This window comes from Carcharhinus amblyrhynchos, chromosome 15, assembly GCF_965287045.1.
Source record: "Carcharhinus amblyrhynchos chromosome 15, sCarAmb.v2.hapA, whole genome shotgun sequence".
Lineage (NCBI taxonomy): Eukaryota > Metazoa > Chordata > Chondrichthyes > Carcharhiniformes > Carcharhinidae > Carcharhinus > Carcharhinus amblyrhynchos.
In genome coordinates, this window is record NC_137338.1 from 19,529,530 (window position 1) to 19,541,167 (window position 11,638).

Genomic DNA, 11,638 nt, shown 5'->3' on the forward strand with positions numbered 1-11,638 from the left:
CAGTAACAATGCTCCTGAAACTTTCACTTTTGGGTTGACATTTGAATTTGACAATCTGACAGCCAATGAATTTTGTTAGCAACTAGGATGACTATTCATTGAGGTCCCTTACATAATGACAACAGATCATATTACCTTGACTTTTTCTAATTGAATATCCTTTGCCTTAAAGTTAATGTTTATTTATTAGTCACAGGTAAGGCTTACATTTAACACTGCAATGAAGTTACTGTGAAATTCCCCTAGCTGCCACACTCCGGCACCTGTTCGAGTGAATGCACCGAACCAGCACGTCTTTCAGACTGTAGGGGGAAACTGGAGCACTGGGAGAAACCCATGCAGACACGGAGAGAACTCCACACAGACAGGGACCCAAGCTGAAAATCGAATCCAGGTCCCTGGCACTGTGAAGCAGCACTGTGTCACCCCCTAAATAAGTGTTTGTTGTTATTCCATCCAGCATTGAATGAATAAGTTAGAATTTTCAATCATAAACATCGATGACTGTTGATGAGATGGTGCAAAATTATTGGAATTTGTTGTTCTTCAGAACAGTGGCAGAAATATCCTCTTGCTGGGATGAATGAATGATGAGGTAACTTTTACAGTAGATGGGCTTAAAATTAAAAAGGAGGAATTACTGGGTAGATTATATCAATGATATGGATGAAGGATCCAAATGTATAGTTGCAAAATTTTCTGGTAACACAAAGACAGATAATGAAGAGCACATAAGGAGACTGCAAAGGAACATAAATAAATTAATGGGCAAAAATTTAGCAGATGGAGGATTATGTGGAAAAATGTGAACTTGCCCACTTTGGCAGGAAAGATAGAAAAGCAGCACATTATTTAATTATACATGAATCACTAAGTTAGTATGCAGACAATGCAAGTGATTAGGAAGGCAAATAGAATGTTGTTGTTTATTGCAAGAAAAATGGAATATAAAAGTAGGGATGTTTTGCTACAGTTGCAAGAGACTAGAATTAGGGGCCACCATTTAAGACCGAGATGAGAAGAATTTTTTTCCTCAAGAACCGTGGATCTTTGGAACCACTTTCCCAGAGAATGTTGAAGGCAAAGTCAGCATTTTTAAAACAGAGGTAGGTAAATTCTTGACTAACAAGAGAGCCACAGGTTATCAGGGGTTGGTGGAATGTGAAGTTGAAGCCACATTCAGATCAGCAATGATTTTATTGAACGGTGGAGCAGGTTCAAGGGGCTGAATGGCCTACTACTTCTAATTCTTATGTCCCTAAACATAAAAAATGGTGCAAAATTGTTCAGTTTATTCAAATTAATACGCAACTCAGTGTTCCAAGAGTTAGAATTTCCACCTTTCATTTTAACAAATCATTAAGTCTGTTGATTTTTGGTCTGTACTGGTTAACTGTGGAACTGGTAGTGAATTACAGTTGTCCACTGCATCATTGTGTCAAGAAGAAAAACTTGTCAGAATTCTCTCTTCTGATTTCTATACAGTGACCAGTGCAGATACTGGTTTGACTTCTGTTTAAATGATGACATAGTTTGCAATCCCTGTGTAATATTGGCCCAGTGAGGGACCCAATACATTGAAAATCAAATTGGATGACTTTAGATTGTTGTATCATGAGACAGAAAGTATTTTAACTTTCTCTATTCTTTAGATATGTGGAAAGACCTTTGGCTATAAACATAGTTTAAGACTGCACATGGCTCATCACGAAGGTAAAAGGGAATTCAGTTGTGAAGTGTGTGAAAAATCATTTGCTACAAAACGCAGTCTTCAGGAACACAATAGTGTTCACACAGGTAAGGAAGTAAAGATGTGTCAGAAAACATTGTCGATGGTTGATAGTTGTGCAATTTCTTTACTACTGCTCCAGTTTAATTTCTGCAATAACATCAGATGTCAAAACTAGAAACATTTATGATACATTTGGCCCAGAGCTCTGGTATTCCTTCCCTAAGCCTCTCTTTCTTTCTCTAAGAAGTTCCTTAAAACCTACCTATTAAATCAAGCTTTTGGCTGTCTGGCGTAATGTCCACTTATGTGGCTCAGTGTCAGATTTTGTTTAATACCACTCCTGTGAAGTACCTTAGGACATTTTAATACTTTGAAGGCACTGTATTGATATATGTTGCTGTTAACCAGTAGTGCATTATCCTTCTCAAACCTCTTCTAGCTTTTAATGGAGTTGATTGCACTATCGCCTATCCCCTAATATTCAACTCTGTGAAAAGGTTTCCCATCCCAGCTTTTCATAATTTCCTTCCAAGCCCATCAGTGATCTAGTCTTGACTCTTCTTTTTCTTCATCTACAAGTTGCCCTTGATTAAGTTTACTAAGACAGGTGGCTAGCTTTGCACTTAAGTTAATTATGCCCACTGTACTTCATGAACTCTCTCTTGTCTCTGTGCTTTCAAACTGATGGTCCTGTGTTGCATTTGTCATCCTTAGTCTAAGAGGTGGCTTTTAAGGGGATTGCAGAAGGAGACAGAGAAAGAAGTGAAGCGGCTTTGGGATTGGGAAGACCAAAGCCATTGTCATTTCCCCATGTACAAATTCCTTACTCTCCGTTATTGACTCTATCCCTTTCCTTGGCAATGGCTTGACATTAAACTAGACTTTTTGCAACAAGAATCTGAATTTCCAGCCTTATTTCCTCTCCATTACAAGGATTTCCTACCTCTGTCTGTTCCCATCCTAACTTTGTCTTCCGTAGCTTGATATTTTTATTTTCCACTTTTTTTTAAAAGTTTTTTTAATTTATTATTGTCACAAGTAGGTTTACATTAACACTGCAATGAAGTTGCTGTGATAATTCCATCATCACCACACTCTGGCGCCTGTTTGGGTACACTGAAAGAGAATTTGGAATGGCCAATGCACGGGGAGGACGTGCAAACCCCACACAGACAGTTACCCAAGCAAGGAATCAAACCCAGTTCCCTGACGCTGTGAGGGAGCAGTGCTAACCACTGTGCCATCAGCTTGTTTGGAATTTTTTTTAAGGCACTACACAAATGTTGGGTGGAAAAATCTCTTTCAAATATCTACTTACTCTTGCCTTTTCTTTCTATTTAATTGCTTCCTTAGAAAACTGCAAGATGCACCATAAACATCAAATCTAAATAAGATTTCTTGTTCCATGTAAATATGTTAAGTATGGTATTTGTACATTTGTATTTAAAAAGCATGCATTAAATTTTGCTTGGTATATTGATTTTAATTATTTCAGGTGAATCTAAGTACCTCTGTTCGACTTGTGGAAAATGTTTCAAACGTGCCTCTGGTCTTAGCAAGCACTTAAAGAGACATTTGCCAAAACCTGAAGTCAGAAGCTTTCAATGCACCCAGTAAGTTGGAAGAATTAATTGATTTTATATTTGTCTTGCAGATCAAGAGAAAGTATAGTTAAAATGTAAAAGTTCCACATTGATGAGGATAAGAAGCATGAGATCTAGATTAAAGAACATTTGGCATAGATACTTACTGTATGATATTTACAATTCAAAGTAAATTATTTGAAAACACAATATACAATGAAGGGATTGGGTTTCACTTTTTTAACTTATAACTGGCCACCATCACCACCCACTTGCAACTTCCATTACTTTACCAGGTTGTATAGTGTGATTACTTGTTTGTCTAGGGCAGTTCCTACATGACCAATTTTTGTCTTCATTATCATGTGATAATTTGGCAGAGCAATTGCTCACCTCCTGTTGAAAGGAACTGTCTGTTTTCATTCTGTTAATTTCAGTAGAATGGAAATTTTACAGGCTGAACAAAGAGCAGATGATCTGCTCTAAATCATCTTCCAAGAGATACAGACAGAAAAGGATTCCTGCATGCCTATGGAGGTGAACATTTCCTGCAAAATGATAGGTCAGATTTATGAGTTGCACTGGAAGTTAAACAGGGATAACTGCAAGTGTGGTTTTATAATAAGCCAATCAATGCATTCTGAATGTCAATAATTAGAATGCAAGTGCATCCTCACTAGAGTTCTTGAACCCTTTCATTTAAGGTCAGTGATTTCTATCGTTTTTGCTTCTGTTGCCACAGACTTCCAAGCAGTCTCCTTCGTGCCATTTTATTTGTAGAGTTTGGGTTATTTTGCATTTTTGCTGTTTAACTTCATACTCTAGTCATATAACCAGATTGTGGCTGTACAGATCTGATTGAATATCTTGACTTTGAATATTACTAGAATAGATCCTCATGCCTAAACTGCTGACAGTATTAATAGGTATAAAACTTAAAAGGAAGTGGCTTCTGAGAAGTTACCTTCATTCTTTTTCTAGATGTGAGCGAAGTTTTTATGAGGCACGGGATCTGCAGCAGCACTTATACAAGCACCTCGGGGTGAAACCATTTCAGTGCCAGATCTGTGGAAAGTGCTATAGCTGGAAGAAGGACTGGTATTCTCATGTAAAAGCACATTCAGTTACGGAACCATATAAGTAAGTACAGTTGGTTCTTGCCCAGGGAAAATAATCTTTGTCTCAAGTAACTTGAATAGCTCCACTGCAGGAACTCCTGTTTAAAATCCTCATATATTACAGTGATGAATAAAAAGGGAGTTGCTTTTCATTGTCAAAAGACTACATTAAAGAAGGTTCACAAAATCCCCTGAGAAGACCCAAATGTTTGGATTTGTGGCTTATACTTTTCCAGTTTTCTGTCCTCTGATTCATGCTGAGTTTTGCTATTACCAAGGAAGCTGCGACTAGTCTTTGCACTATAGGTATGGTGTCTCAAATCCAACTATCCAAAAACATTTTTTATTATTATTAGATGAGTAAAATAACTTGCTGGTTTGTTGTGCTAGGTGCTGCATTGGCACGATGTTTTGGATTTATGTGCCTGTCTTTTCCCAAGCGACTCTTGATCCATCCAAGCCCCAACCACCTAACCTGTAAACCATCAAGATCCAAAATCTAGGGAAGGAGATCCATCGTCTTTACTTATCTGCATACATGTGATTCCAGGCCCAGTGCGATGTGGTTGACTCTTAAATGCCTTCTGGCCTAGCAAGCTAATCAGTTGTATCAAATCACAACAACATCTAAGGGGAATAAAATCGGAAGGACCATATGGCATCGTCCTAGGTACCAGAGTAGGCAACAGCGCACTGCAAAGTTCTCCTTACCAATGTTTCGGGGCTTGTACCAAAATTGGGACAGCTGTTCCATAGACTAATAGCACTGCGGATGTACCAACACCACATGGACTGTGGCCATTCAAGAGGATGGCTCGCCACCACCTTCTCAAGGGCAATTAGGGATGGACAACAAATGCTGGCATTGGCAGCACTGCCCAAGTGAAATAAAAAGAAAACTTTGCACTTGTGAAGGCGGTTAATGCTGCTATCTTTAGAATCTTGAGGCATAGTTTCTTCCCCTCAATATCATGCTTTTAGACTTTTGCAGGAATGCCTTATTGCTCTTTTCTATCCATTGAATTTCAGCAGTGTTGGGTTGGGTGAGATGGTAAGCCAGTCTTGCAGAGGTAGTTGCAGAATATCATTTAGTGTATCAGCAAACACCACAGAGTGACAGTTGAGGGTTTGGTTGAAACAGCTGGCAAGCATTTCAGGATTTCTGCTAGCAATATTATTCCATCTTGGTTGGCAATGAAAACATGTCACCTGTCTATTCAGCCCTTGTTTATTGAAAAAGTGCTTTCTGCACTTTGGCACAGCGTTTAAATTGGTTGTGATTACACGATTGGACAGCACATGGTGAACATCCCAAGTGTGAGAAAATATGGACGCCATGGTCACACAGTGATTAGCACTGCTGCTTCACAGCGCCAGGGACCTGGCTTTGAACCCTGGCTTGGGTCACTGTCTGTGTGGAGTCTGCATGTTCACCCTGTGTCTGTGTGGGTTTTCTCTGGGTGCTCTGGTTTCCTCCCATGGTCTGAAAGACGTGCTGGTTAGGTGCATTGACCCAAACGGGCGCTGGACTGTGACGACTAGGGGAATTTGACTGTAACGTCATCGCAGTGTTAATGAAAGCCTTACTTGTGACTAATAAATAAACTTCAAAAACTAACTTTGAATTGCACTAACAACCAATTTAAGATTTTTGGTTAGGCTTGCAATGTGGCTCAGTGTTTGTTTAAAAACTGCATATATTCATACACATAGATATAGAACATAGAACACTACAGCACAAACAGGCCCTTCGGCCCACAAGTTGTGCCGATCGTATCCCTACCTACCAGGCCTATCTATAACCCTCAATCCCATTAAATGCTATGTACTCATCCAGAAGTCTCTTAAAAGACCCCAGCGAGTTCGCCTCCACCACCACCGATGGCAGCCAATTCCACTCACTCGCCACCCTCTGAGTGAAAAACTTACCCCTGACATTTCCTCTGTGCCTACTCCCCAGCACCTTAAACCCGTGTCCTCTCATAGCGACCATTTCAGCCCTGGGAAATAACCTCCGAGAATCCACCCTATCTATACCTCTCAACATCTTATAAACCTTTATCAGGTCACCTTTCATCCTTCATCTCTCCAGGGAGAAAAGACCTAGCTCCCTCAACCTATCCTCATAAGGCATGCTACCCAATCCAGGCAACATCCTTGTAAATCTCCTCTGCACCCTTTCAATAGCTTCCACATCCTTGTAGTGAGGCAACCAGAACTGTGCACAGTACTCCAAGTGGGGTTTGACAAGGGTCTTATAAAGTTGCAGCCTTATCTCCCAACTCCTAAACTCAATCCCTTGATTAATGAAGGCTAGTACACCATACGCCTTATTGACCACATCCTCCACGTGCGAGGCCGATTTCAGAGTCCTCTGGACCCGGATTCCAAGGTCCTTCTGATCCTCTACACTGCTAAGAGTCCTACCCTTGATATTATACTCCTTCATCCCATTGGACCTGCCAAAATGGACGACTACACATTTATCCGCATTGAAGTAAATGTGCTCAGCAGGCTAAAGGAACATGTTCAGGCATTGTGCCTTTATTAAATAAAATAAAAATGTGGAGGATAAAGTTCTCTGTCATATTTCCCATGGCAACACCTCAATTAGTCAGGACTGATGTGCCAACCTCTGTTCATGCAATATGAATTGTTGCTCCCTTTGAAATTTGGCTAACTTGCATTGTTCCTGATGCATGCAAGATGAAAAGCTTCAACAGCTTTTCTCTTTTTTTCAACAATTCTTGAATTTGAGATTGTGAAGTTGCAAAATCTGGCATGCAGTTCATTTATCTGTCTCAGCTGGTTATCATTGCTGTATACATGACTATATCCATGCATCCAAAACTGGGCTTTTCTTCTATAAGTGCACCCGTATTACGCAAAACTCATCCATTAATTAAATTCGATATAGTTTATTCTGTTCTAACATGAGACAAGTCTATAGATTAAATCTCAACATCAGGATACCATTCTTAGTAGATCAATGTGACTGCCCCACTTTTTAGTTATTTATAGTTACTTTTATTATTTGTATCAATGGAAAATCTAAGTGTCTGAATTCATTTCACTTAAGATTCTTGGCATCTGTTCAAGCAATTCTCTTTCACCCTGTTTGTTGAAGGGGAATGCTGAGATTTAAATGTGATTTTCCTCAACTAAACATACACTATGGCTCACTTCAGTATTTCCTCACAGAGGAAAAGAACATTCTGAAACCAAAGGAAATAGTTATTGTTGTTTTCTACTTTCAGATGTAATGTCTGTGGAAAAGAATTCTTTGAGAAAGCTCTTTTCAGGCGACATGTAAAAAAAGCCACTCATGGCAAAAAAGGCAGAGCTAAGCAGATGCTGGACCGTACTTGTGAACACTGTGGGAAGAAGTTTTCACAACTTAGAGAGTATAGGAGGCATATGAACAATCATCAGGGTAAGTACTAACTTTCCCTTTGGTTTAGTGATGTTTTTAAATATTGATGAGAAGCTTTATCTTTCAATTTCAGACCACCATTGTAAAAGTGCTGTTGAATATTAATGCAACTTGGTTTTCCATAAGATGGTCACTTAATTTATGCCAATATCTTCATTGAATCACTTTTTCAGTCATTATTTATGGAACCTTGCTATGCAAACTGGCTACCACTGCACTAAAAATAAGCTGTAAAGTAATTTGAGGCTTGGCATATAAAATCAATTCTTTTTGCTTCCTGAACCATAAAGTTTTCACAGATGTGAGTTCCAGCGCTGGCCAATACTTCAGTTTGGTTGGTGAATCTGTTGTGCCTTATTTTTCACCATGACAAGCCAGCCTGCTCTGGTTTAATGGAAAAGACCAAGTCCAGAGAGCGGTGCCAAGATCTACATCTTTGTTGATGAGGCAACTTTAAAGCTGTAACAATCTTCATGGAATAAGACAAAATGTAAATTAAAAAAATATATTTTTTAAATGCTGCTCATGTTTGCATAAATCATTTCTCTTTTCATTTAGGAGTGAAGCCATTTGAGTGTTTGACCTGCGGTGTAGCCTGGGCTGATGCACGGTCTCTCAAGCGGCACGTGCGAACACACACAGGAGAACGGCCTTACGTCTGCCCAATATGCAATGATGCCTACATCGATGCTCGGAGCTTGCGCAAGCATATGACTAAATTTCACAAAGAGAATGTTCCTGGCAAAATAATGCTAGAGAAAGACACACTTCAGTTTCACAATCAGGGAACTCAGGTAGAGCATGCAATCAGAATCTTAGCTGCTGACATGAAAGATGAGTTGGACAAATCAGATATGATTGGTGAAGAAATTGAGACTGTTATAGTGACTGGAGAAACGGTGGAAGCTGTGGAGGCAGTGGAAGCTGTGGAGGCAGTGGAAGCTGTTGAGGCGGTGGAAGCGGTGGAAGCTGTTGAGGCTGTGGAAGCAGTTACTTCTGTAGAATCCATTGAAGCTGTAGGAGTTGAAAGCCAAGATGAGACATTGCCCACATTAACGGACCATGGAATTATGCAAGTGGTCAACTATGTACTGTTTCACCAGCAAGGACAGAAACTTACTGAAATTGGTGAGACCGTGGAAGTTGAAGTTGCCCAAACCGGAGAGGGTGAAGAAAATGCATAAGAAAACTGTGCTAGTAATAATTGAGAATGTGCACATTGCCTGGCATTGGGTAAGATGGAAATGTATTTGTGTTGAAGCATAACTGCAGACAAATAACCAGCAATGGTCCTGCAGTGTTTGGAACTAAGTAACTGGCGGTCTTTTACAAATATAGATTGGACTCTTCACTGAATAATATTCAAAGTAAACGAAGGGGAGAGGCTTGAGTTATGAGTCAGAAGGTATTTTGAACTTATTAATCTTTGTATGAGAGGAAATGAGCTTATTGCATCCTGCAGCAAAGCATATACTTCCACCCATTTTGGGAGAAATTGCAACGTCTTTTCCTTCCTTATTTCAAGCAGTAGTCAGTTTGCAAATAAACTACTTCAATGGGAATTGTCTTCTATCAGTACTTTTGAGGGTACAAAATCAGCTTTTGTAGATTGCAATAAGTAAGCATACAGATTTAAATAAAAACAGTACACAAATGTTTGGGAGGAAACTGGTCCAATTCCATGATATGCTCTTTGTGAAAAGAATCATCTAGAGATCGAACATGTGAGCATGGCTCTCCACAAGTAGTGTGGGAGTGTAGTGTGTGAGTAAATATATGGACAAAAAATCCTTTTGTAAGGAACCAACAAAGCTTGGCATGAGTAGGGGAGGGAAATTTGATAAGCACAATATTTCTTTGAAGGAGTGGAAAATAAATGTCGGATTTCCAAATTCAGAGAGAGTTTAACTTGGGCCCTTGTTGGGGTTACTGAAGTTTTGAGTAAGTATTTCTTGAGTTCATGCTTTGAGAGTACTGAGGATTCCATTATTATTATTACCGTCATAAAAATCAGTTGAATAAGAAACTTCCAAGTGCTGTTGTCAGTTTTACATATTGCCAGCTGTACAAAGGTGACTTTGAGAAAGCTCAGCTTGAGTATATATGAAAGCACCCAAATGTTCTGTGACATTCTGCAGGTATAAGTTGAAAGAAACATTGAAACCTGGAAACACTAATCCCAGGTTACAAGGAAATGTTTGCATTTCTGTCAGATAGGAGGCCTTCAGTGGGCATATGGATCTGAAATGTAATTTATGGAAATAAATGTGCATATAAAACAGGTTTATACATTTATTGATTTATGCATGTCTATATCTTCATAGTCCAGTCACTTGCTTCTGTTAATCATACTATGTATATATGTACGTGTGACTTTAAAAATAAGAGTATTTGCAAAGGGCGCACGTGTAAATTAGAGCACTGAAAGAGTGATGGCTGTTCTGAGTACATTCAAGGCATTCCAGAAGTTTATTAGGGAAAACAATTTAAATGTGCAATCAAGAGCTTTTTTTGTTTTAGTTTGTAAAATATCTGTCTTGTCTGGCTGTAAGCTTTCATGCAGAATTATTAAATTACAAAAAAGACTATGCAGTCTTGTTACTGAACATTGCGTCAGAGAATACTTTTTCCCTTTTGTATAATGCAGTAAAACTGGAATTGTTGCTTTGCTGTCAGTAAAAGCTTTGTTTACCATGACTGCTGAATAAAATAATTTGTGTATTTTTTAAGCACTCGAATAGGATATCCCCATCTTGTTAAAAACCTATCCAAAAAAATGAAAATTGGTTAAAAAAAAAAGAACGACACTGTTTAATAACACTGGTCATGAAACCATTGTCTGTATTCAAAACTTAGAACACATAGCATAAGGATCCAAAATCAGACAAAGAATTGAGTATGTGATGTTGCAGATCTCTCTTTGCATCACACAACAGCAACAGTTGTGACCAGTGTGGATCACCACCATCATAGCTCAAGAACATTCTTTATCATTCAGCAATGTCGTCCAGGTACAAGTGTTCAGGCATGATAGTTGTGCCAACTGTCTGTGAGCTGTACATAGCTTTGCCTTTTGTGATAATTTCAAAACTGACATTAATCCAAATTATGCGAGTAGCAAGTGTCAGTGCGAAATTGTCGAGCAATCCTAAAACTTCACAAATGTTTAAGTACAGAAATCCATCTGATTTGTCACTTGCAGCAATACCTCAACAAAAAATTAGCATTAAAGTTAGCACTGCTGCCTCACAGTGCCAAGGACCTGAGTTCGATTCCTGGCTTGGGTCACTGTCTGTGTGGAGCCTGCACGTTCTCCCTGTGTCTGTGTGGGTTTCTTCCGGGTGCGCCAGCTTCCTCCCACAGTCTGAAAGATGTGCTGGTTAGGTTCATTGACCTGAACAGGTGCCAGAGTGTGGCGACCAGGGAATTTCATAGTAAGTTCATTGCAGTGTTAATATAAGCCTTGTGACTAATAAATAAATAAAGTTGGGGTACTTAGCCATCAAACACACCAGAGAATGTTAGGGCTGGTGTATTCATATGTAAATTAATTTTTAATGGTATGATAAGTTAGCCATGAGCATCTAATTAATCATTTGGAATATAATTTGATTTTTATTTTACACTTGCTTTGTCCCTTATGTCTCTTAATCCAATCTTTACTTTTCTCACTTGCCTCTGTACGTGATTTTATATTCTTTTAAATATTCTAATGTTTTGATTTAAACTCTTGGGCAGCATTTTAACGGTCCTGTGATGAGAAGCTTGGCGT

At 39.0% G+C, this 11,638-nt stretch overlaps 1 protein-coding gene across 1 annotated transcript in view; it reads left to right on the top strand.

The window, feature by feature from the left end:
* Positions 1 to 10,579, top strand: part of zbtb11 (zinc finger and BTB domain containing 11) — a 30,983-nt gene extending 20,404 nt beyond the window's left edge. The window contains exons 7-11 of the mRNA XM_080203495.1: positions 1,653 to 1,797; positions 3,228 to 3,345; positions 4,297 to 4,455; positions 7,691 to 7,866; positions 8,425 to 10,579. Of these exons, the coding sequence (XP_080059621.1) occupies positions 1,653 to 1,797; positions 3,228 to 3,345; positions 4,297 to 4,455; positions 7,691 to 7,866; positions 8,425 to 9,050 (1,224 nt within the window). The 3' untranslated portion in view covers positions 9,051 to 10,579. The remainder of the gene's footprint in view (positions 1 to 1,652; positions 1,798 to 3,227; positions 3,346 to 4,296; positions 4,456 to 7,690; positions 7,867 to 8,424) is intronic.
* Positions 10,580 to 11,638: the final 1,059 nt, after the last annotated feature.